The sequence below is a fragment of the Micropterus dolomieu genome, linkage group LG05 (genome assembly GCF_021292245.1).
Source record: "Micropterus dolomieu isolate WLL.071019.BEF.003 ecotype Adirondacks linkage group LG05, ASM2129224v1, whole genome shotgun sequence".
In the NCBI taxonomy this organism is placed as follows: Eukaryota; Metazoa; Chordata; class Actinopteri; order Centrarchiformes; family Centrarchidae; genus Micropterus; species Micropterus dolomieu.
In genome coordinates this window covers 18726497-18753168 of record NC_060154.1, presented here as the reverse complement: position 1 = coordinate 18753168, position 26672 = coordinate 18726497, and the positions used below count along the sequence as shown (strand labels likewise).

At 39.4% G+C, this 26672-nt stretch overlaps 3 protein-coding genes across 4 annotated transcripts in view; 2 read left to right on the top strand and 1 right to left on the bottom strand.

Annotated features, from left to right (window-relative positions):
* Positions 1-6662, top strand: part of LOC123971563 (serine/threonine-protein kinase NIM1) — a 10409-nt gene extending 3747 nt beyond the window's left edge. Inside the window, exons 2-4 of the mRNA XM_046050451.1 lie at positions 2336-2638; positions 3952-4220; positions 5910-6662. Of these exons, the coding sequence (XP_045906407.1) occupies positions 2336-2638; positions 3952-4220; positions 5910-6662 (1325 nt within the window). The remainder of the gene's footprint in view (positions 1-2335; positions 2639-3951; positions 4221-5909) is intronic.
* A 6609-nt stretch (positions 6663-13271) lies between these two features.
* On the bottom strand, positions 13272-16003 carry ccl25b (chemokine (C-C motif) ligand 25b). Its single transcript, XM_046049796.1, has 5 exons — positions 15954-16003; positions 15472-15565; positions 14198-14315; positions 13832-13952; positions 13272-13741 (listed from the first exon to the last, which is right to left on the bottom strand). Exons 2-4 carry the CDS (start codon positions 15533-15535, stop codon positions 13832-13834), a joined length of 303 nt encoding a protein of 100 aa, XP_045905752.1. The 5' UTR covers positions 15536-15565; positions 15954-16003; the 3' UTR covers positions 13272-13741.
* A 3980-nt stretch (positions 16004-19983) lies between these two features.
* Positions 19984-26483, top strand: gclm (glutamate-cysteine ligase, modifier subunit). Of its 2 annotated transcripts, XM_046048911.1 has the most exons (8): positions 19984-20096; positions 20179-20409; positions 21645-21707; positions 23018-23102; positions 23636-23692; positions 23809-24011; positions 24676-24790; positions 25205-26483. In XM_046048911.1, exons 2-8 carry the CDS (start codon positions 20272-20274, stop codon positions 25372-25374), a joined length of 831 nt encoding a protein of 276 aa, XP_045904867.1. In that variant the 5' UTR covers positions 19984-20096; positions 20179-20271; the 3' UTR covers positions 25375-26483. The 2 variants fall into 2 exon arrangements, with proteins under 2 accessions (XP_045904867.1, XP_045904866.1); XM_046048910.1 differs by lacking the exon at positions 19984-20096 and having other exon boundaries at positions 20108-20409.
* The last annotated feature ends 189 nt before the right edge of the window (positions 26484-26672 follow it).

The following is a 26672-nucleotide window of genomic DNA, read 5'->3' as shown; positions in this document are numbered from 1 at the left end:
TTATGCTGATGACACACAAATGTACTTGCCCATCAGATCCACAGACCCTGGAATGCTGAGTTCACTTAACAACTGCCTTTGTGAAGTTAAAAAATGGATGTCAAATAATTTCCTCCAGCTGAACTCAGACAAAACAGAAATCCTGGTCATCGGGTCCCAGCAGGTGGCAAAACAAATACTGCCATCTGCTGGTTCCCTAGTAAATCACATTAAGCCTGTGGCAAAGAACCTTGGTGTTTGGTTTGATAGTAATTTAAATTTTGAGCAGCACACCACAAAGCTTGTTCAATCATGTTTTTATCAACTTAGAAATATAGCAAAAATTCGATCTATGTTAACTTTTAAGGACACCGAGACCATTTTACAAGCCTTCATCTCATCACGCCTGGATTATTGCAACAGCCTTTTCACCTGTTTAACCCGAAAATCTATTGATCGACTCCAGACTGTCCAGAACTCAGCTGCCAGGCTTTTAACCAGAACAAAGAAATATGACCACATTACTCCTATTTTAGCTTCATTACACTGGCTCCCAGTATTTAGTACTGTTTCAGAATTTAATTTAAAATTCTATTGATCACTTTTAAAGCTCTTCATGGCCTCTCGCCTTGTTATATCACTGAACTTTTAGTCCCATACACACCAGCACGTACCTTGAGATCCTCGGACAGAGGTCTGTTGTCTGTTCCAGAGTCTCGACTGAAAACTAAAGGGGACAGAGCGTTTGCTGTCAGGGCCCCGAGGCTCTGGAACAGCCTGCCCGAGGAAATCAGGTCAGCTAAGTCAGTGAACTCTTTTAAGCCCCTTCTTAAAACATACTTTTACAGGAGAGCCTTTCCCGATCTTATTTGATTTTATTTTATCCCTTTTATTTTATTCTATTTTACTAATTTTATATTTATCTTAAACGTGTATTTTAGTCTTTTCAATGTTTTCATGCTTTTATCTTGTATTGTTTTTGTATTATTGTCTTTTGGGTATTATTGTCTTTACACTTGTTAAAGCACTTTGTAACTTGTTTTTGAAAAGTGCTCTACAAATAAAGATTATTATTATTATTATTATTATTATTATTATTATTATTATTTTTCATATTTGTCTTTATTTCACTCATCTCACATATAGATAAATTGTTTTGTAAAATTTGAATGTTAGCTTTGTTCTCATGGTTATTGCAAAGGAGAGATTCATTTACTTCAATTCACCAGTGTTTAGCCATGATATGCCGCTTCAAGTTTTTTGTGTTTTTCGCAAAAATCTTAAAACCACATTGCTTGCCGTCTGATATAATTAGGCACTAATTTTTTTTGTCCGCCTCACTGTATTTGAAATGGGACCAAATATCTAAGTGCCTATTTCTCCCTAGCATGTTGTGTTCATCACCATAGTTCACATCCTCCAGTTACGTTTTCCTCGAGCACCAGAATGAATGAATGAACACTGTTCAAGTGAAAATTCCGAGGGAGAAAATATGGCCTGTAATATTTTGTCTCCTCATTATACTGACAAAAAAAGATTTTAGTCACGTTTTTATTTTATGGAGTACATTTTAGTCTCGTAATTTTTCGTCAACAATATTGCATGTTAAGATAGTCACAGTCAGTGTTTAAGTACATTGTTTAAGTACATTGTTTAAGTAACGTCTCGTCATCATCTCGTTATAGTCATGGAAAAAAAGCTCGTTGACAAATATATTTCCAAAGTAACACTAGTTTCCACCGTGGTCCAAAGACCTGCAAAGATTAGGCAAATTAACCAGCTGACGTAAATGCCTTACAAAGTGATGGACTGGCATCGTTATTTAGTAACACCGATGCACTCTGGCTGCTATTTCCGAGCTCTAAATAAAATACCGATGGACGATCTCAAGCGGACATCAGCAGACTTGTGTGTGCTATCTGACTGTTGATTGTGATTTATTGGTGTGCAAACAACGGTGGAAAGGAGAGGTACAGTAGCAGAAAAAAGCCAACATGCTAGATTTAAAGCCAGTAACCTCTACTCACCCATTCAGAAATTCATTGCGTTTCCACCGCAATGAATTTCTCCAAAGGTTCCTAAAAGGTTTGTTTGGCGGCTTTAGACTTCAATAGTCAATGGTACAAATAAACTTAAGAGGGTTTCCGGCTAACATTTCCCCCAACAAAAGCAATGTCGCCAAAGTACATTGATACATTACTGTTGTCTAATTTTGTTATGTGGAACAGGGTCCACATGCTTCTTTCAAACACTGGTGCTGACTGATTTTTTCAGGCCTCTGCAAAGAAAGCCACATCTCTGCTCTGCTTTCAAATGATTTCTTGATTCTTAAAATGCTCTTAAATGTCTTTTCCAGCCATCAAAATGCGCCTATGGCCAAAGCAGAAAGTGGGCAAAAAATCCAAAGATGAGGCTCCAAAGGTGGAAAAGACAGCCAAGGCCCCTTCTGCTGCTGCCATATGTGCCATCCCACCGCTGTCCGAAGCAGAGAGAACTAAGCAGTCACCGTTTGAGAGGATTGTCTATGACATGGCGCACAACGAGAAGGTCGTCAACGACCTGATGCTCGGTCGAAGAGTTGGTTTCTACGAGCTGCGTGGAGATATCGGGCAGGGAAATTTCTCTACAGTCAGGTTGGGCATCCACGCCTTGACGAAAGGTCAGGAGCCATGAGTTATTTTTGTGGTTTTATCCCATTTATTCATTCATTTCTCATGTTGGTCTTTTGCATCCAGTTGAATCCTTACTCAACTTTGACAAACTATTTTGCTTTGAAAGCATAAAGCTACAGTCATGTGACTCTGTGCAAATCATGTTTAGCTCCCAAAGACTCACAACAGCAAACATGCAGCATGCAAAACACAACAATAAAAATGTATATATACATTTTGTAGAAGTAAAACAAATGTGCACAAACAATCCTACATTTAGTGCCTCTGTAAATATGACTCAATATCACTTACAAGTTCAGTGTGTAAGTTTTAGTGGCATCTAGTGTTGAGGATTGTGAATTGCAACCAATGGCTCACTCATTGTACCCCCCCCCCCACCCCCACCCCTCCCGACTCCCTTTCCAAGTGCGTAATAGAAGCTATGGTGGCCGACACAATTTGTTGGCTCTTGTGCTTAATGATATTAGTGCAAATTTACTTATCTTCTTACTTCTAACAAACCAGATAACTATTATTACAATTATTACCACCAATCATTACCACCTTTTTCATCTTCTTCTTCTTTGTATTTATTCAATGTAGTAACGAAACACGCTCTTTAAAGCAGTTTGTCCATTTGGGCTACTGTAGAAAAATGACTGCGCAACATGTAAAGGGACCCACAGTGTATGTAAATAGAAATGTCTCATTTTAAGGTAAAAAAACGGTTCAACATAACGGTTCATTATGTAAGGTCTTTATACACCACTGAAAACATAGTTATGGATATTATATTGCATTTCTGTCAATAGATCATCCTAAATACACTGGACCTTTAAACTAAAGTAGTCTCTTTTGTATTAAACTCTAAATAAATCCTCTATCCAAAATAAAGCACATTCCCTCCTGTCCAGTCTGGGCAGATGCACTTTAACCTTTCTGTTATTTACACAGTTACACATTGTACATGAACAATATTACAGGGTTGTGAATTATGTTCAGGTCAGTAGATCCTCTGAATGAGCCTTTCTGAACACCCCAAATCTTTCCCGACCCATGCAGTGCATTTATTTTCTCTTGACAATTAAAACATGTGTGTGTGTGTGTGTGTGTGTGTGTGTGTGTGTGATAATGCTGCAACAATCTTTCAATTAAATTCAATGCCAAAAAAACTTTCCTTCAGCCTTCTCCTCGTGTGCATGTAACAATGGCAACCATCTCCCTATTTTCTCATGTGTATAAATCTTTTAAGTAAGTCTCTCTCCTCACTCTCACCTGCTTAAAATCCATCACTAAAGCCTCATCTCCTCTTCTGTCTCAGAGCGAGTAGCTATCAAAGTCATGGACAAGCTGCGTCTGCATAAGAAGAACCAGCCGCTGACTTCCTCAGAGATCAGCTGCATGGAGAAGCTGTGCCATCCCAACATAGTGCGGCTTTACGAGGTCTTCGAGACCAGCAGGAAGCTGTATCTGGTGATGGAGTATGGCAGTGGTGGAGACCTGTTCACCCGAATCACCACCAGGGGGAAGTTGAACGACCTGGAAACCAAGCAGATCTTTGCACAAGTCATGTCTGCTGTTAAACACATGGTGAGCTTCGGCCTCAGTCTTAATCATCACCCCCTGCACAGCACTGTGCTCAATCAGTGCCGCATAGTCGTGGATATTACTATGATTCATATGACTGAGGTATGGAAAGTAAAAAAGGGCTGATTATTAATTACATGTATAAAGTATATTTACATGCACACATTACATTTTTTCAAGTTTTATTTTGTATGGACATTTTTGCCCTTTTTGCATAGTTTATGGTACAGAGGTGACAAGGAATGAGGGGAGATGATAACAGTTTCTCAGCCAGCCATAAAGCCTTGTGATTACATGGTCAGAGTCTTAATCAGAATCAGAAATACTTTATTGATCCCAGAGGGGAAATTCTTTTGTCACAATTGCGCTTGTCAAAGTTAGATAGATAAAGAACACCCCTCAGATAGATTACCCATTTTACCCATTTGAAAAGTTTGAGGGCAAATCTCTCTTTGGCGGAACTGCTAACAAACCATAGACATCTGAAACATGACAAGAGGCCCAAACTATACGCTGTTTTTATAAGAGTCACACGCCAAAAAAGTTGGAAACCACTGGTTAAATCTCTAACAACACATTGTATTGGTGGATGAATTATTCATATTCTTTACTTAAGTAAAAGTGCTAATACCTCACTTTTAAAATACCCTGCCACAAGTAAAAGCACTGCTTTGAAAATGTTACATAAGTGAAAGTATGTAAGTATAATCAGGAAAATGTACTTGAAGTATTAAAAGTAAAATAACTCAATGCAGAAAGAAAAATGCCCCCTGTGACTATTAAATATTACATCATTAGATTATTATTACTCATGCATTAATGTAAAAGCAGGATTTTACTGTTGTAGTTGTTGTAGCTGTCGTAACTATTTTGTAGTGTAATTAAAAAAAAATTTCATTATGAATTAATCTATTGATAATTTTCTCCATTAATTGATTGTAAACAGTTTGAAAATAGTGAGAAATGTTGTCACAATCGACCAGAGCCCAAAGTGACACCTTCACATAGCTTGTTTTGTCTGTATGTGTATTATCATGTGTATTATTAAAAAGATACATTCAAAAAACTAAAAGGAAAAGCAGCAAATCTTCACATTTGTGAAGCTGGAACCATAAACTGTTTTTACATTAAGCATTACTTAAACTAAGCAAAATATTTCCCAATTAAATTCAACAAAACATCTTATTTAAATGTATTTATTTATTTATTTTAAACTCTTGATATGTTTTGTGTGTAAAAATCTTGCCTAAAGTAACTAGTAACTGAAGCTGTCAGATAAGTACAATGTTTCCAATTAGGATGTAGTGGAGTAGAGGCTGAAAGTGGCATGAAAAGAAAATACTCAAGTAAAGTACAAATACCTCTTTTTACTTAAGTACAGCACTTACAGTAGTAAATATACTAAATTACCATCCAGTAATATCATACATATTTTTAGAGTCATAAAGTAATAATAATATAATAAACATTTCCCTCAGAAATGTAGTGAAGTAGAAGTAAAACTTGAAGAAATTAACTCAAACTTGTACTTGAGCAAATGCACCAATAATAATAATAATAATTGATAGAATGCTTGGTATGAATGTGTCACTAATCCAATTAGAGGGATTGTTAACACTTTTTTTCCTTTAAGCATATATAATGTAGCAAACAGAACCCTTACTGAGACTTTCCCCATTTTGTATTTTTCAGCATGAAAACAACATCGTCCACAGAGACCTTAAGGCGGAAAACATCTTCTACACCACCAGCTACTGCATCAAGGTCGGAGATTTCGGCTTCAGTACAGAGAGCGGCCCTAATGAGCTCCTCACCAATTTCTGTGGCTCTCCCCCATACGCTGCTCCTGAATTGTTTAAGGATAAAGGTTACATTGGACGCCATTCAGATACCTGGGCTTTAGGTATTCTCTTGTACTTCATGGTGACGGCCACTATGCCCTTTTTTGGGGACAACCTGGGGAGGCTCAAGCGCTGCATCCTTCAGGGGGCCTACAGTATCCCTGATTATGTGCCAAATCCATGCCAGCTTGTCATTAAGGGCATGCTGCGGCCTGTCCCTGTTGATCGCTCTTCTCTCACACAGATTGCAAACAGTGCTTGGCTGAAGGGGATTGAGTACCCTCGTCCGCACGTCTTGCTGCCCCTGACCCCGGCCCACTTTGCCCAGGCCAACCAGGATCTGTGTGTGGAGGAGCAGGAGGTGAAGGATTTGCTGTCAGATCTGGGTATTGTGACATTCCACTTCCAAAACAATCCCTGCTTAGACTGCAGGAGCCCACTGACAGGCACCTACCGGATCCTTCTCCATCAGGTCCAGAAGAAGAGGTCAGTGGAGGCCGTAGGTTACACAGCATTTCAACCTGAGGATTTTGGGAGTAAGAAGAAGTGGTCTGTAGCATCTGTGGACAAACACACTCCTTCGGCTGTGTGTGTTGTACTGTAATGAGAAATAACTGGACTGGAATTTAGTTGTGGTGGCTACACTGGATCACATACACATGTGCCCATTTACTCCCAGGCAGTCCTTCAATGACTTCAAGCTCCCTTAATCAGTAAGGCATTATGTTACATGTTGAGAAGAATTCAAGTTGTGTTGTGCAAAACTTGACACATGGAGGTTGGAGGGTTCTTCTGCTCCACACTGTAAATCACTTACAGCTTACAGATTAGAGCACCTAGCTATGGCTCTCTGATTATGTCACCAACCACAAGCTTACTGACGCAAACCATTCATCAATCACTGTATGGCCATCAGCATCTTCCAATCCTTCTTAGTGCATACATCTACTGAACTAATCCAAGGCCATGTGTAATCCTTATAAGGGAGACTCTGAGAACATGCTTAGTCCAACAAAATGAAACCTGAGACTATGGCTAAAAAAAATATGTATGGGGAAAGAAATACTTTTGAGCAAAATTAGGACCACGTGAGGCCAGAACAACAGACCTGAAAGCCAGTCTGCAGCCATATTAAATATTTCTAAACACAGAAACTGATGCCCAAAATGCCTTCATGTAATGTAGATATTTATGATTGTCAAAATGTCTGAAGTACACAGAAGTTTTGCACAGTCTTAAAACAAATTTGGTTGATATCTGTGTTAAGTATTATGCTAGTGTTTTATGGCAATATTTTTATAAATTTATGACGGATACTGGCATGAACTTCCTGCCACTCTGTATTAATAATTATACCATTGAGTAAGACCAAATTAATTTGGAATAAAACAATTTTCAAACAATGATTTATATTGTTTCCTCTGAAATCACCTCATCTTTCCTTCCAGCAAGAGGCATTTTATTACGGGATAGAATGATTGTCTTTTTCTGGTACAGGCAAGCCTCAAACCAAGATTTCAACTGTTTACAAAGAGATTTCTACTGTTTCTAGTGTTGAATGTTTCCCTGCTCCATTACAAGCCCTGGAGTTTAATAAAAACCTGAGGACTCTTGAGGCAGTTTGCAGGAACATTGTTTTGGACCCATCTCAAGCACTTTCAGTGAAAGAGCTGATGATGAAATATGATGTATCTGTGAACTCAGAATGAAGAAATATTAAGCTGTGAGTTCATTTGAGTCTGTCGCACTTTAATATTCATAATTCATTCCAATCTGGGAAGTCTTTCTCCACCTAATCAGTTCATTTCCACTTTGCCACTCACTTGTGAGAACCCCTCAAGGCTACAACAGTTTCTGTGAGCCAGGCATTACTTTTTCCATTACCGTCACCGCGCAACTTAGTGCCAATCTGCCAGTGTCCACACACACTTGCTGTGTTTCTGATTAGCTAGTGGCACTATGATAAGCATCATATTTTGCAATAAGGCAGTGAACCCCTAGCCTGTTCACACAGGAACGTGTAAACATTGTGTGGGCAGGAACAGACACAAAAAGAGATTATCAAAGTCTGTACTAATGCCAAGGAGGAGTCTTGACTTGCTGTTTATTCAGGAACACAGTTCTTGCTCAATATCACTGGTGTGAAAACCACTGTTATCATCTCCACCTGAAGAATTATCATCCTTTAAACTGATAAAGGAAGCAGTCAGTAATGGTCATTGTAACAGAACTGTCTGAAACTCCTATTTCAAGATAAACTTAAAATAAGCTGAACTGACGAATCGAGGAAAGTAAGTTGCTTTAAACAAGAGTAAATCATTTACTCTGAGGTGATCAAAGGTGAGTGACATGGCATGTCAATGGGGTACATTAAACGAAGCCTGTCTGTGATTTTAATGTGCATTTTTATTTATTGAAGAAGAATCGCTTTAAAATGGATTAAGAATGTTTATTGTCTCTTAACAACTCATATAAATGCCACAAAAGACATTAAATCCATCTCATAATAATACATCCTTTGATCCAGTCACTAACCCCTGCATGATTAAAATCAAAAAGAGTAAAACTAAGTTTCAAGCATGAAAACAAACAGTTTTGTGTTTATATAAACTATTTACCTTTCCATATATCCTCTGGGTTTATCATGATAGGCCAAGATATCAAACCCCATAAGCAAGTCAGCATTTTTTTGTAATAGTATTTGGCAGAGAAAGTGCAGCCTTGAGCTCTGGACGACAAATCTCTTCAGTTCAAAACACGGTTGAGATGGTTGCGAAAGAGTAACTTTGCCTTATAAAGACAATTTCCTTTTCAACGGAATGACTGGGAGGCTGTTTTAAAGAAACTGAAACTATGAAAATTGACTAGAGGTCTCACAAAGGATTACATTATATAGTACATTCATGTGAGTGGATTGACCCATGGTAGTTTATGGTCCCTACTTACCTTCTTGTATACAAGCACGAGTGGATAAACTGTGCTTTTGATCTTGATTTTTGTTTGATACCAGGAATTGAACTGCTAACTGTGGTCCTTTATTTGTATTTATCAATGCATGCAGCTGCTTTATTTCATATTTTCTGCAATCAGTAGTAGATGTCAAAACTCTATGTTGTAATGTTCCAGAGACAGGAAATAATCGAAGCGTAAATGTCTTCAGATAGAGCACAACTGGAGCGAGATCTAACACGTCTCAGTAAGCTAATAACTCTATCACAGCAAACTGAAAATGTGCATCAGTTTTCAGGCATGCAGCACAGCAACTGCAGAAGTCTTCATTTGAAATGAGTCAAATAAAAACTGAGGTGAGGTGAGGTGAGGAGGAGAGAAACTGCTTCAGGGCTACAGTCAACAGCTGCAGTTCATCTTTTCCACATTAGGGGGTCAGGATTTTCACACTAATGTTCTGAACCAAAAGATGGTCCATTGTGCAGCTAACTGATTAGTGTTTTGTTAATACCTAATGGTGTGAAAAGAAGGGCAACGGTAGCTCTGCTCTTCAGCCGTCCACACCTGCACTTTATGTTTTCTGTCTCAGCCTCGTTTCTTGTTCCATACCATGCCTACTGTAAGACAGACACTGAAATTTTGATGTTGATTACTGCAATGCTAAAGTATGCAAACCTTTATCTCACCAATTCATCTGGAGGAATGTAACAGAACTGAGACTCATTTCAGCCTGTTAGACAAAATAACTTCTGATCTACAGGCACCACACATCGTGGAGCACATGTCGAATTGAAAGTGTTGTGAAAGAATTGATTCACATCTGTTCAGAATATTCCAATACCCCCACCGCTGTCTTTTTTTTTTTTTTTTTTTTTTGGGTTATTAAAGTGAAAGTGAAAGTTAATCAGTTTTGCCCAGTCTTTGAGAGGTCACAATTTTGAAATCCTAATCTCAGTTCCAAATTGTGACAGTGTGTGTTGGGTAACAAACTAAAATGGCTGATTGACAATCATGCTGCTGTGTCCTAAATCCAGCCTACATACGCATTCTAAGCAGAGTATGAGTGTGTTCATACTGGAAAAGTGGGAAAAATGCGCTCAAAAAAGTCAACTCATATCCTAAAACTGCATCAATCTCGGAAGTGCTGTTGACGAACACTTTTTTCCCACTATGCAATGCACAAAGGAACTGGAGAAGCTGCTCACAGCTGGAGGATATTAAAAGTGATTGCAGATGGTGATTTATGTTGTTTTCTGAGGCATTTCAGCTCCTGAAATTACTTAGAAAATAAACAATAACTATTACATCTTTGGAAAAACATTTTCTCTCTGCTTATGAAGTTTAAAGGGCAACTTAGGTATTTTCCAACCTGGACCTCGTTTTCCCATGTTTATGTATCTATGCAACTAATGTGGACAACATTTCTTTGAAATTGGCGAGCATGCTGCAATGGGCAGCAGCAAAATCAAGGCAGCAAATTGCGCACCGTCAAAGTACATCATACATACGGTGTGCCCCATCAAAACATGGGAAAATAGGGTCCTGGTTGAAACCTACTAAAGTTACCTTTTGATTGACAATGGCTTCAGAATTTTAAAGTGTGTTGGTGTAAGTCTTATGTCACTTCCTGAGCACAAAATGGTAAAGTATGTTAATTTTGTTGTATACTGACTGCAGAAACAGTATACTGTCACAGACAATAGAATGCATGCTGGATGAAATAAGTATGCAGTATGGACATGGCTTAAGAATTTTTAAGAATTTTTTTAAGAATATTTTTCATGCAGTTCCAGCTGGATTAGAACCAGGAACATTGTGGTTTAGATGGTACATGTCCTTGCCCCTAGGCCAAAATAATACCCTGAACTTGCGGATGACGTTTGAAGACATTTCACAATCCATCCATCCAGTTGTAGTGAATGAGAGACATCTTGAATGAGAACTGAAACATTGTTAATACTTAAAAACAATCCCAATTTCTTTTAACTTCTAGATATAGCTGGATTACAAACTGGGGAAAATGGGAGTTTGGGGGTAAAGTGAAAATGTATTCCAGTGTAGAATTACTGGTAGGTTTCTTGGGGCAAAATAGAATGAAGCTGCTGTAGTCAGGTGCCTGCATGTACATTGAAACCTGTTTTGCTGTTATTGCTGTTATTGCTGTTAGTTCATACTTGCTGTGAAGTGGGCTTTCAATTCAAATTGAATTTTGACACCTTGATCTTTTCTACTGTCTTTGTTTGGTACACTCTCACTTATTAGGTACACCTGTTCAATTTGTCTCAATGCTTTTAGGCATGTAGGTCAAGGTCAAGAAAACTTGCTGAAATTTAAACTGAGCACCAGAGTGGGCAAGAAAGGGGATTTAAGTGACTTTGAATGTGGCATGGTTGTTGTTGCCAGACGGGCTGGTCTGAATATTTCAGAAACTAGGGGTTTACAGTCAATGGTCCGAAAAAGAGAAAATATCCAGTGAGCGGCAGTTGTGTGGATGAAAATGCCTTGTTGATGTCAGAGGTCAGAGGAGAATGGGCAGACTGGTTCGAGATGACAGAAAGACAACAGCAACTCAAATAACCACTCATTAAAACCAACGTATGCAGAATACCATCTCTGAACGCACAACACGTTGAACCTTAAAGCAGATGGGCTACAGCAGCAGAAGACCACACTGGGTGCCACTCCTGTCAGATAAGGACAGGTAACTGAGGCTACAATTCACACAGGCTCAACAAAATTGGACAATAGAAGATTAGAAAAACGTTGCCTGGTCTGGTGAGTCTCGATTTCAGCTGCGACATTCAGATGGTAGGGTCAGAATTTGGCCTAAACAACATAAAATTCATTTATTCATTCATCCTGCCTTGTATCAACGGTTCAGGTTGGTGGTGGTGGTGTAATGGTTTGGGGGATAGTTTCTTGACACACTTTGGGCCCCTTAGTGCCAACTGAGCATTGTTTAAATGCGACAGCCTTCCTGAGTATTGTTGCTGACCGTGTCCATCCCTTTATGATCACAGTGTACCCATCTTCTGATGGCCACTTCCAGCAGGATAATGCACAATGTCACAAAGCTCAAATCATCTCAAACTGGTTTCTTGAACATGAGAATGAGTTCACTGCACTCCAATGGCCTCCACAGTCACCAGATCTCAATCCAACAGAGCACCTTTGGGATGTGGTGGAGCGGGAGATTCGTATCATGGATATGCAGCCAACAAATTTGCAGCAACTGTGTGAAGCTATCATGTCAATATGGACCAATGAGGGCAAAAGGGGTCCAACCCGGTACTAGCAAGGTGTACCTAATAAATTGGCAGGGGAGTGTATATTTGTTGTGTACCCTGAGCTTGGAAAGCACTTTGGTCAACTAGGGTTGTTTTTAAATGTGCTATATTAATAAATTTAAACTTGAACTTGAAGTGATCCAATTCCAGTGTAAGTGATGTGGGACAAAATCCACAGTCATTATTCTGTGGGGAAAAAAATTACACTAAAAAGTTTAACTGAAGCCAAGGCTTTAGCAGGCTGAGTTAATCAAATCCAGAGAGTATCTTCCACAGTCACAGTTTTTCTAGTGTAAAATTCCCTCTTTGGGTTACTATCCCTCCACTGCAGCTCAGCATGAAAACACTGTCTGATGAAACACAAAGAAGAAATTTCGTCCTAAAAAGACTAACTTTGGGAGATATCCACTATGCATTCAGCTGAAGCCTCATAATAACTTCCTATAAACTTTTAAATACATTTTTATACTAAAGAAGACCCACTTATCACTTCTTTTGAAGCACATTGCGAAGGGATCACTTCACAGCCAGTATGGACAGGAGGAGTGGTAAAAGCTAGCGAGACCAGTTTTAATGTAAATGTGGGCGCCTGACAAGTGACAGGTAAGACAGACTTAGCGGTACTAATTGTGAATTTATCCTATAATCCGGCCTTGTTGGAATGGATGGCTGAGAATCTTTGAAAAGATGGCAGATTTTTTACTTTTAAGTCAATGCTTTACGATCAGTTTTATCATTAGTTAATGAAAACCAGCTTTGCGGTCCTGAGAGCCAAGTGTTGACGGATGGCTCAGATGGATGCCAATTTAAGACTCAGTGAAAGATTATTGGACCAAAGCTAAGCTTGCTTAGTTCTATGGAAATCCAGTGAAAATGGAGGAATAGTGCAACTCCCCTCTCAAAAATCAACCATGTGAATGTGATCAGATCTGATTTTAAACTGTGAGATGTCGTTTTCTGATTAAACTGGAGTTTGATTTGCACTTGCACCTTTATTTGATACAGAAAAACACAAATACAGTTATAATGATGATATAAAAATATGACAATCTGTCGTAAAAAAAAACCCCTCAGCTTACGCCCAAAGTGTTTTTTACATATACATCACACAAACACGTATACACATGCACACAAACACAATCTGCTAATGCAATTAAAAACTGCCAAACAGTGGCTCATTCCTAGCAGGCTCTACTTAGCACAGAGTAGTGAAGAGTATCATAACAGTGGCTCATATAGATGCAGTTTGCTATACTGGCTATAACAGTGAGGATATGGAGTGTGTGTCTTATAGTGAACTGTGTACATTTACAATCTCTGTCAGCAACAGGAAATACTACATCTGCTGAAACATGATCCATCTGGTTAAAGGTGATATATGCTGCCTGAGAGAGAGGCGAAAACGGCTCCACTCTCATTCTTCTCTCGCTTCTGTCCTGTTAGTGGTCTACAGAGACAAAAGTTTTATGATGAAGAATTTACACAGTCAATGAGTTGTCTCTGCATTAAATTGAAAGTGTGTTGTGTAACATTTTACCTAATTCTGCTTTTGGTTTCTCCTATCCACATTCGCCATCAAATCCTGGACCCAATCTTCATTTGGATTAGCGCAGATAGTCCGCTGTTTTTTATGTTGAGGCCTCATCTTCATCAGAAACCTAAACATATCAGTATTATTATTTAATGGTATCAAATTTACTGAACAAGATTTAAAAGTAATCAAAGACAACAGTGCGCACAGTTGAAAGTGCTGCTCTGAGCTTGGATCAATAGCTTCCTTAAACAGGTTGTTTGTATTTCCATTAGTCTTTGCCCATTGCTTACAGTGGGAACTTTTGAAAATGCAGGAAAACAAAATGCTTGTTAAGGGCCAAAAGTGAAGGACACAATATTTGCTACTCACACAACGGCACTGATGTTGCAATCACCATCTGTTTCCTGCATCCTGTAACTTTCAACGCTTTTCTTTGGTCCTGATTTCATCCAACGAACATAGCCAAGGCAGCAGTTGCCATAGGAGCCTGGAGGGAGAGATCAAGGTACTGAAGGTGAGGGAGAGACAATCCTAAATCACGGGTCTCACAAATAACTATTAATTCAACCACGTTTCTCAGATCTGAAAAAAAAGCAACATCGTCCAGAAAAATCCCAACTTCCCTATTTACAAGTACAAGAGATTCATTTTGGGAACAGAGATTGAGTGTTCAGCATTAACTAATAACAAAAGTGACAGGGATAATTTATTTAGCTCTCTATTACTCTCTATCTTGCTAACAGTCTCTCTCTCTCTCACACACACACACACACACACACAAACACACTCACAGATACACACCAGTTGTCTTTCTCACAACTGATTATGGCTCAGTTGGCTGCAGCTCATCTACGCTGTCACTGCCTGCATTGGCATTACTGTTTGTGGTTGTCTCTGGTCAAGATAAGTTCATATTAATATCAAGACTGCATTCAGACTATTAACTGAATGAATACATTATGAAGTATCCAAACAATTTTCGTGACTTTTTGATGTTTTGTCTAAATCTACTGGGTTGGGGACTGAGACTCATGTTCTTAGTATTTCTAAAACCTGGCTAAAGCTCTGTAGTAACCTGTATTTGAGGTAAGGTTTGTAATTTGCCATCTGTCATATGGGGAAATTTGTTTTTGTAAAATACCCTAATGGTGGTTTTTAGACATAAATACATTAAATACAATAAAAACAGTAATTTCCTAAACAAATTATTGGGCATACTTTTTCTTTTCCACTTAATTAAAGTAATGGGTGTTGCTTTCTATTTGTCAAACCTGTCACAAGACTGCCACATCAAAGTGGTCTATAATAGCAAGCCTGGACAGATTACACTTTGGTATGATGCATTGTGGTAAATGGTTTTGAGCAAAATAATTAACCTCCTTGAAAGAGAAGAATTAGCAACAATATAAAAGGAATGTGGATTGTGAAATAAAGCTGCGGACACAGTTCTACTTGTGGCCGCAGCGGGACTCCACATATTCTCCACAGTCATTTACAGAAGTACTCAGTTCCAGTTTTACGATGTAAAATGCATCAGTTTCTTGCACAATACTGAGCTACTAAAAAATGCTCTGTTAACTATGCACTAAATATGTTTAATCTAATCCCAACTTGCTGAATAAAATCTGATCCATTCCACTTACCCTGTGCCAGACTCAGGTACATGCAGGTGAGGAGCAGAAGAAAGAAGAGAGCTTGGAACTTCATGACTGTTGCTGCTGCTGTTCTTGTTGCTCGCTGCACAGAAACAAACCAAACAACATTCAATCAAAGGGCAAAGCTAAACAGAACATGGGAATTAGAGTCCCCCACCCCCCTGTGCTAAATTTTGGTTAGTTGTGTATAAAATTTTCCATCACAATCCCCTCTATCTGCACTCCTGATTAAACATGTTGAAATCTGTGTCGGGTTTCCAGCTGTGTGCAGCTGTTTCATCTCAAGCGTTCTGAGTGTTGTTTTACGGGAACCAAGTGAGTTTGTGGTCAGTCCAGAGTGTATCTCTGCAGCTATATCTGACATCTTATCTTAAACTCAATATTTGGAGCACATGACAGCATGTTCAGGATTACAGAAGCACCAAGAACAACATGAAGGGATCGTTTCATAAGCATGCAGAGAAACCTACCTGCTGAGTCTGAATATTTCCCAAAATGTCCTGGGAGAAAAACGTTTGTCCTGTGCAGCTTGTGGGGGCTCTGTCCTCTTATAGTGCACACATGAAATCTGCCCTCCCCTCACACAACTCTATACTTTACCACACCTCCTCTGACATGTCAACACTCCAAGTTGCTTACAAGTGCTCAGTAAAAGTGCAATTTGATCATGATGCTTGGCTCAGGCATGTCACTCACTTTCTCTCTCTCTCTCTCTCTCTCTCTTTCTCTCTCTCTCCCTCTCTCTCTCACACACACACACACACACAAACACACACACCAATACCACCCAAGTACCTCTGATGTAACTGCAACATGTTGTCTCTCGTTGTCTTCCAAAGCGTTCATACATTCATTGGAGAGATTTTCGACAGTGCTAAGTCTGTGTAGTTAATTGTATTATCTGGCTCATGTCCCATATACAATAGTGCCTTTGGAGATAATATCTTGGTACCAAAACATTACCACAAAAGTCTTTCATCAATAAAGACAGAATATGATAACATATATCCAGACACAGCATGCCTAAATGGAAAGATAATAAATTGTGTTAATATGTTTCCATCACATTCAGACACATTGAGTATCAATGGTAATGTATACACAGTGTATTTAGGATATGATCATAATGTTGCAATTGAGACCACAGGAAATGAAGTAAAATCATAATGCAATACTTTGATACCATTTAAAATGTTTATTCTTCATTGAAAGGTCAGAGGTCAGCTGTGGTGTAACACCTGGGAGAGATGCAACCCGGCGAATACTTTCTCACACAAAGGCTGACCTAATTTGATGGTACTAAATCTGTCCAGATGTTTGACACCGTTCCAAAGTTGGTTTATTGTGTGTCTATTAAGTATCATTTACATCCAATGAACAGGATCAGTGCACTATCGGTTATCAACATCAGTTCCCTCTACAGCTGCATTCATTTAGTGTGCTTACCCTGCTTTAAATCCTATTCCACAGAATGCTGAATCCATGAGATGTGCATTTGTTAACTGTGGTGCTGCTCCAGTAAATTAATCTCTTTCCTGAATAATGAACATTCAAGATAAGATAAGATGAGATAGTGGATGACCTGGCAGCAGAGTAGGGTGGTGGGGGAGTTTAGGTCCTTCAGCCTTGAGCAACCCTAATCCTGCAGTGGGTAGTCATGTAACTTAAAACCAAACTCCTGCCTTTTAAAAAGTTTACGGGACTGATGCCTCTTCTTCATGCTTTCCAACTATAGCATGTTGTTTAGTCTGCTAGTGGTAACCCCTTCAATACTTTGGTTTGGGGTGTTATTATAGTGGTTTTGTTGCTGCGTTGTGGGTCCCTAGTCAAAAGAAATGTGCATTTAACAACCATTGATCCTAAATCTTCCAGCAGGGTTGAAGCCAGACTTTTTGGAAATACTGAAGTCATTAATCCAAGTCATTCCACTGTAACACCCCCAACCCCCTAGAAATATATTATATAAAATATTTATATTTTAACTGTTCTGTAAATTTAATTTCCAACATGAAAGTCTAAGTGCTGTTTATCCATCTATCGTCAACCGCTTATCCTGCGTGCAGGGTCGCTGGAGCCAATCCCAGCTGACATTGGGCGAAAGGCAGAGTACAACCTCTACAGGTCGCCAATCCATTGCAGGGCCACACATTGACAACCAGTCACACTCACACCTAAGGACAATCTAGGGTCACCAACCTAGTCCGTAGCACCCCACAAGAACATGCAAACTCCACACAGAAAGGCCAGGGCAACCGGGGTTTGAACCCACAACCTTCTTGCTGTGAAGCAACAGCGCTAACCACTGCACCACTGTGCCCATGCCCTCCTCTATACTCCTAAGAAAATTCTGCTGGGGAAATACTGAATTTTTTTTTAGAAAATGAATATATCTGAAAATAGTGGAATCAGCCTACCTAGAATTATAAAACGTATCTAATCTAAAGTTACTGAAAACTCCAAATTCCTGGTAAAAAAAAATACAGAGGATGTGACCCCAATGAGAAAATGGTTTGAAAAAGTATGACTGTTACTTGCTATGTAGAGAAATATGTACTAAAGAAAGAGTGAAGTTTTGATAGCTTACTCCTTCTTGCACTCATGGTCATCTTACCCCTGCGATGATTTAATGGCTTCCAAATATCAGTGTTGACTTCGCCTGATGATGTTTGTCTGAATCACAAATGCAGTGCTGTAAACCACTCTGGACATACAGTATGTGTCTACCAAATGCCAAATGCACTGCTGGTCTACTATTAAAAGACTAAATATATGAAATAAATGATATGGCCAAAAGTAGGCAAAGAGCACAATATTACACACTTACATGATTGTCACATCTCATTCGAAAAAGGGGGACATTAATCTTCTGCTATAACAGCCTCCCCTCTTATGGGAAGGCTTTCCAGAAGTGCTTGGAGCCTGGCTGCAGCGATTTCCTGCCATTCAGACACCAGAGCATTAGTGTGACCCAACACTGATGTTGGGAGATAAGGCCTGGCCCCCAGTCTGTGTTCCAGTTCATGTTGACCTGGCTTTGTGAATTAATGATAATTGTTATGTTCCCAAACTATAAAAAAAAAAAAAGAAAAAGAAAATGGAAAGTACCCACATACTGCTATCTCATTCGACAGCAGCACACAACATCTGTGAATTAGTTAAGTGACAGTCTGCATAATCTACATGTGATTACACAAGGCCCATACAAAAATCACATCAGCATTACATTAAAATGCAAACAAAGATACAAAAAAGCTTAAAATATATTCTCAAAATGCTTTCTATATGTACAAATTCAAACACTTTAGAGCTTCACAGGGGTGCTCACAGTCAAATTTGTAATCAATCATGTCAACATAAAATCAAAAGTAAACTATTGCCAAATAATTGGAATCAGACTATTGTCTAATTGTGCAATTGAATGCTGTATCATTAAGATTTCCCTTTACTGAGACGAAGAGAAAAACAGTCCCAGGACAAACGAGTACACAAACGTACTGTGTGTAGACAGGAATGTTCACCAGTGGTGGAATAAGTATTTAGATCCTTCACTTAAGTATCAGTACCAAATTCTAAAAATACTCTATTAAAAGTACATATAAAAGTTCAGAGGTATGAGCAGTAGCACTGAATATAGGCCTACTTAAAGCATTAAAAGTAAAAGTACTCATCGTGCAGAATGACCCTTCTCATATATAATTATATTTTATATTATAACTAATGATTAACACACTAGCAGCATTTTAATATTGTAGCTATCCAAGATGGGTTAGAATATTGGAGCTACTTAAGCTGGAGGTAATTTTACGTATTTTAAATAGTAATGGGTGGTTGAATTTGAATTTACTATATAAACATGCATTGTATTGTACATGTTTATCGTGGATTTAATCTGCAGTGTAGTAACGTTTGCACTAAATGTAGTGGAGTTTAATTTATTTATTTATTTAAAAGGGCTGGTACACAATGAACATTTTAGTGTAAATATAAAAAGTGTAAAAAGATTTAGCCAGAAGGCTCATTTTCATCTGTAGTCTCAAGCAGGTCATTACATTACAGAGGTCAATATAAGAAAAGTACAACGGATAATAGTAAGAATAATACCACAGTAAAATCACATATAAATATATATTTTCAAATGTAAGTAAATTCGTTGTAAAGTTCAAGTTATTAAGATGTGCAGTTTAAAGTGCTATTCTATGAAAATAAGTGCAATTCAATGTATTTAAGTGCTATTCTGTGCAGTAAAGTGGGACCACACAACAGCGTAAAAAGTACAATATTGCTCCCTAAAATGTGTTTGAGTAGAGGAATAACGACGCATGGAATATAAATACTCAAGTAAATCACAGGTGAATTAAACTTAAACACTTGTATTTAGTTAAAGCGTTCACTGTTGTCCTATGATAATTGCAAACACTACACCACCATCTAGCGGTCAGGCATGGAACTGGGCCGAATTCAAAAATCCAATCCATTGATCCAGGTTTGTGTTCCGGACGTAGCCGGTTAACTTACTCCGTGTCATCCTGACCAGGTTTTACGGGACAGCCACCGACACCTCCGTGTGGGCGTGACCGACCGGCTTGCTTCCACAGCAGCCACCAAACCAGCAGGTCAGTCAGCGGTGAGTGCAAGTCATCCTGACTAGTGTTTTTTTTTTTTAAACAGTAGCGGGGCTGTGTCATTGTCTGCTAGTTATCACAGCAGCCGGTGGCAAAGCGAAAGCACTTGCTTGTGTCAGAAGCAGACGCCGATTAGCAGCTTGTTAGCTCGCTAGCAGAAAACCACATGGAGCCTCAAAACACCAACATGAACACGGAGGCGAAGATGCTGCTGAACCACGCAAAGACTCTCAGGCTCCACACCGGGAATCTAGTCAACCGGAATCGCCTGAAAAAGAAATGTCCGTCCTCTCCCAGCGAAGAGGTAAGAGACCACGCAGAGCCGACCCAAAGCGACGACATCTTTCTGACCACCGCAGTTAGTTGTGTTGTGCTGGTGTGACAGTGTAGCTTATTAGCTTAGCCTTTAAGTTAACGTTAGGCTACCTGGCTAAATATTTATCAAGCTAACGATACCAGTGTGTGTAATAAGATAGGGATATTACATATTTAAAAAGAATATATTTGTACCTGTCGAGGTCCATAGTTAGAGGGGTAACATAGCTTGAAAGTTTGAGCCTAGTATGTCATGTTGTTTATGTGATGAAAGCATGTACTACAACAAACTTTAGGTGAATAGTTTACAGAGAGTAACCTCTGGTGAATGATTGCTGTGAGCTGCAAGTGCAAACCTGGAAAGATCAGAAAGGTGATCTGGATCACCTGCAGACAGCTGCTCCACTGGAACAGTTTGTTTTTAGTTTAAACACCAATACCAAAGAGTCACCATATTCAATATGTTGTACTCAAAACATATTGATATGATCTTATGTCAGTCGGAAATTCAGTGCTACAACTACATATTTTTCACATTGATTAGCCTAATATTCTATTTTATTTAGAATTGAATAGATTTACAATAGCATATTCATTGTTTAGTCTATAAAAAGTAAATAATAATGCTAAAAGCCTAAGTTGATGTTTTCCAGTAGCCTGTTTTGTCCAGTCAACAATCAGAAACCCAAAGATATTACATTTATACAACACAGGGGGAAGCAGCACATTTAGGAAGATGTAGCCAGTGAATCTGTTGCATTTTGCTGAAAATTAATCAATCATCAGAAAAGATGACCATCAGTTTTCTGTCTGAGTAATCCATTAATCAACTACTTTTTTTCACACTGCATAGATGTTCACTGTAGTTTAAGAAGATAAGATAAAGGTGGAGCGAGAATGTTTTTGGTTTGTTTTACATTTTCTGCTGCCGTCAACACTTAACACGAACATTTCTCACTCATCAATACACTCCATACACCCTGCTTATCCTTTAGTAAATAGTTGACTGGAGAGGCGCTCCTTGTCCCACGCTCTGAGCCAGTTTGTCCAAGTTGGACACTAGTTTATAACACACTGCGACCCGTGAGTTGGTTGAGCAGCTGTCCAGATGTTGGCGTGGAGTCTGCTGTGAATAAAAAGCTGTCCAGCTTCAGCCGAGTTTCAGGGTTCCTTGCTAGGAATATGCATGAAATTAACTTCATGTTTTTCTATTTGGTATTTCAGCTTCAAGACTGCATTCAAGCCACACTGAGCGACTGGTATTCTGCAACAAAACCGCCATCCAAGGTTGGTAGACGTCAACACTTTTCTTAATTTTTTCATGTAGTGCTGTTGGGTTCTTAATGTGAAATATAGCAGTTCACCTAACCCAGGCTCTAAAACCAGTTTTGCATGTTTTTAGTTACATTGTGAAATACGTGTGAGTAGTATTTGCATTGATGGTCGGTTTTGATTAGACCTGCAGAATGTGAGTGGGTTGTACAATAACATGCTACTACTCTGTCGTGCAGTAAGGGTTCCAGTGCTATGAAAATAAAATAACTGTAGTGATGGGCATGAAAGGCTGCCTCCAGGCTTACTGAAAAGAAGCTGTCATGATCAATGTTCATGCAGTGCTGGCTGCCAAAGGCGCCAGTCCAAATGTGTGTCTGTCTGTTGGGGTGGGGTGTGGGTGGGGCTGGAGGCACAGAAACTAAGCTCTGGAGGCTTTGTTCAGTAACTCTGATAGGATTTCTAAAAGTTAGTAGTCTTTGCATAATTTTTTTTTGTCAAACTAAAGTGTTCTGAAAAGGCTGAAATCGAGATTTAAAAGGCTGCCAACGTAGTGAACCACCATTCCTGCCGAAAAACATCCCTGCTCTGGCTGTTTTGCTTGGCTCAGCTAATCCGCTTCAGCTTCTGTCACCACACCCACTGGACTCAAATGGGGATGGGGGAGGTTTGAGTTGAACGAAGGGGTCTTAAATACTTGTAAATACAAGGCTTATAAGACACTTCCCCTGCAGGCATGTTCCAGTCACAGGTCCTGCATTCTCTTCTCAGGCTGTGATTGGAGGATATTTTTCAGTTTCGTCATGCTGTGTAAAATGTTGGCGTTGTTAAGATTGACACAAGTTCATGTCTGTTATCCTAAATCCCTTTCATAAATGTGAAGGCAAATTTTCCATGTAGGTCTCATGTCTGAATCAATGCACTTTTGCCTAAAAGAATCTTACCAGGTCGGACTTAGTAACATTACTGCAGCAGCAAATGTTATATTTGAACCAAGCAAAAAAAAAAAGCATGTCACGTTCACCTTTATTATCAATTCTTACGCACAAAGAAAACAGAATCAGTTTTGTAAACCACAAACCCATTTTGAGGAGATTCCTCTCATGACAGAGTGCCATGGTTTGTGCATTAGAAGCCAAATATCATTCAAGCATTGTGACTTTCTCTGTGAGGGGAATTTCTGACTTTTTTTTATGTAATGACCAAACGCCATCATTTGAACAGACGGGGGATGCCAGCAGTGTAACGTATTCGAGTCAGAAAATGGATTGAGTTACAATCCATTTTTGAACAGGTGACACAGTTTCACTTTTCTTGTCATGTAGGACTTTCCAGATACACTGGACTGCTCCATTCCTCAGGAAACAGATGCTATCACACCTGAGGAGAGGGAAGAGCTGAAGGTTTCAGGTCGGTTTCTCTATTGAATCGCACAAATCCAGCTACCTCTGATTTGGGCAGCAGGAATGCTTGTTACGTGAGAGCATCAGTTGGTGGCGGTTATGCACCTCTAAGCTGCTGTGCCGCAGCCGCAGAAGAAGAGAGTGGTTACTTTATCGTATATATATATATATATATATATATATATATAATTTATACACACGCACACCACGTTACTGTGATTTATAAAATTACTTATACCATAGATTTTGGCCAGATCTACCACCTCAATTTGCAGTGTTATGTAGTGATTTACTGTACTGGCAGGCACTGTGTTTAAAAGTTTTTCAGCAGTGAGATTCCAGTCAAAACACTTCCATTTATTTGCCTTACCTATGTTAAAAATCTCTGATTCGATCGCTGACCCATTGATCAGAGCATCCCGAATTAATGCCTGGCTGAATCACAAATAAGTAATATGTAGTATCAATGATTTAGATGCTACAAAACAAACAAAGCAGTGTGTGCGGGACGACATGTTTATGGTTGCTTTGTTTTCACAGTCAAGCTGTTCCTGTGTGAGTCCGTTGAATCCTCGATCAGAGATGCAGTGGAGATGGGTGAGCATTAAATCGCTTCAGCAGCATTTTCATGGGCTTTTAAAAATGATATACAATTCATAGGAACATCTTTAATCTGAACTCCTGATACTACCTTGTTTGTCTCTCATCCTTAGCCTGCCAGACGCTGGCAGTCTCCCAGCTTGACTCTGTTATCATAGCGCCACCTGGGCCCCTGGAGGGTGATGGCCAAACTTTGGCTCACCTTCAGCCAGCCTGGGAGGAGCTGGAGGCTCTGGTCAGGAGCCAGCAGATTGCCGCCATTGGCACTTCTGACCTGGACAAAGATCTGCTGGAACAGCTCCACAGCTGGGCTCAGGTGAGCGGGTATCTTGTGTAACTTGTCTTGTATTGTGTATGTGTCATTTTTAAGCTGAGCAGACACTGTGCAAATCACTTGTGTATGTTGTGTTAACGCTACACGTCTAATCAGCCTTTCTGTGCAGCCAGAACCTGTGACTCGTGTTCACACTACGGTTCATTTGACCGGCGACAACATGGTGCTCACCCTGAACGTAGGCAAGAGAGCCCCAATCTGCTTTATCCATTGACAATGCCAATAAAATGTGTTTAAAGAAGACTACTGCATCCTCAACAATGTTGATAAAACGAGAGACAGCAGGAAAAAATGGAGCTGCAGATGTCTCAGACAATGAGATCTGTCAGTTCTGCAGCAAAGTTCAGCAGTATCTAAACAAGATCACTGCAGAAATGTAGACGGCAACCATGCAGGAAATCGGACTTTGGAACTGCTCAAACTGCAAAAATTCTGTCAAAACTTAATCTGTACAGTGTCTGCTCTGTTTTAGAGGCAAACAAGATACTGCTGTTTGATAATAGGCCAGGTTTACAGATTAAAAGAACTGCAAGCAGGAATGTGTTTTACTGGTGCTTTGGGCAGTGCAGCACTGACAGACCCGGCAGCTCTGAGTGCCATTTCCTGTGTTGAACATTCACTGACCACATAACTGCTCATGTACCAGGTGAAGCCCAGCAGTAACCAGGTGAACCTGGCCTCCTGCTGTGTGATGCCTCCTGACCTGACAGCCTTCGCTAAGGAGTTTGACATCCAGCTGCTCACACACAACGATCCCAAAGGTGAAATTCCGTTTATTTCTTTTTCCATTGTCAGTTGGATGGAGTTTATAGATGCGAAAGGGTTTGCAACCGGTGTGCAAGCGTCCCAGATCAAATGTTCTCAGTGTTTATTCAAACATTTACAGATATGTTAATATTTTTGTTATTGTCAACAAATTCCAAGACAAGACCAAAACCAACAATGTGTTAATCCCACTAACAGGTGTTGTCTCTGCAGAAAAAGCCTAATATCTTATTCCTCTGTGCCATAGAGCTCCATTATTGTCAAAAAAATACGTTTCTGTATAAATCAATGAATGAATTGTAGTTGAGGTCACCTGGGAAGTATCAGTGAATCTCATTTGCATGTGCTTTGCACAGTTCACTTGTACCTGTGCATTTTAAACACACTTGGCCTCATGTGTCTGTCAACAGAGCTGATGTCAGCAGCCACATTCCAGGAGGCGGTGCGGGTGGGAACGCAGGACCTGAACATCGCCAACTGGAGGCTGGAGTGGGTCCTGCGCTACTCCATTATTGTCAAGAGTAGAGGCATCATCAAGGCTAAGGGCTACCTTGTCAGTGCAAGGAAGGCAAGCCCCTAGCACACCCCACTGGAAAAGAAAACGCATGGATGAAGCCATTTTCCTCCTTTCATTTGAGCACGCATACACAACATGCAACGTAACAGCTCTGAGTAACGGATGCCGCCAAATCATCATGAATCTTCAAGTCATTGATTTATCTTACAGATAAGGTTGCATTGTGACCATCTGTGGTTTGTCCAGTTTAACAGGTGCAGGGATTCATTACCATCGTCTCAGTGAGATCAAAAATGGGAGATGAACATGCAAGATCAACTCCGGTGTCAGTTCTGAGAGAATAGACTGTGAAAGTGAGTTTCCCCATGACCAGTACATACATCAGCCAGTTATCCACACAGAAGAGGCTGCTTAATGATGGAACATGTCAGTTGCTAAACTTTGATCCAAGTTGAAGGTTCCTTAACCTTGTTGACTTGAAGTGCCTCATCTTTTGCTCCTCCTGTCCTCATTCCTGCTTTGTCTCCACTGTGTCTGTGTGAATCAAGCTTTAAATATATCAGTCTGAATGAAAAGTTCAAGAATTATTGTTTTATAGTACAGAACGATTCCAGACATTACGAATGGTTAAATTAGGAAAAAAAATTAGAAATGTCTGATTTTATTCATACAACTTGATTTTTCCTTCTATATTAGAGTTTGCATTCCTCAATTGAGGAAAAAAACACAATGGACTAATTCAAATCTAACTACATATGACATGTTTATTTTATGATGCTGTTTGAATTAGACTTTTAACTTAAGCACAAAAGTACGTGAGTATATGTTTATTTTATCACGCTTTTTTCCTTAACCATTTGCCGTTTCTGACGATGCATTGAAATGTTGACCCACCCTGTGCTCAAGAGATTAAATCGAGGGTTGACGGTACAGCAATATTTTGACTTGCCTAGCTGGCTTATGTCCTCAATGTGCATTGTTGTTGTAGCACTGGAAACTTCATGTCAAGGAGTTGTGAAAATGTGTTAACTCTTGAGGATGAAGTTTTTATTTAAGAATCATGGCTGTTTTTCCAGACAGGTGCTCATGAAGACAAATTATCTGTTGTACTGTAAACATATTTAACGTTGTCTGTATATCATGAATTGGCTTTATTAAAATTATTGAACAGATGTTTGTACCCTCAGCTTGGGCTATTGTAACTGTTTGACGATTAACATTTTTTTACTGAGCTGAGTGTGAAACTGAGACTCAAACTTTGTTGAACTGTTTCACGCTCTGTCCTACAGGCGCTGGGTATGATGAGCTCATCAGGCTCTGATTTAAACTGGACAGACAAAAACTGTTGTTTATTGAAAGGT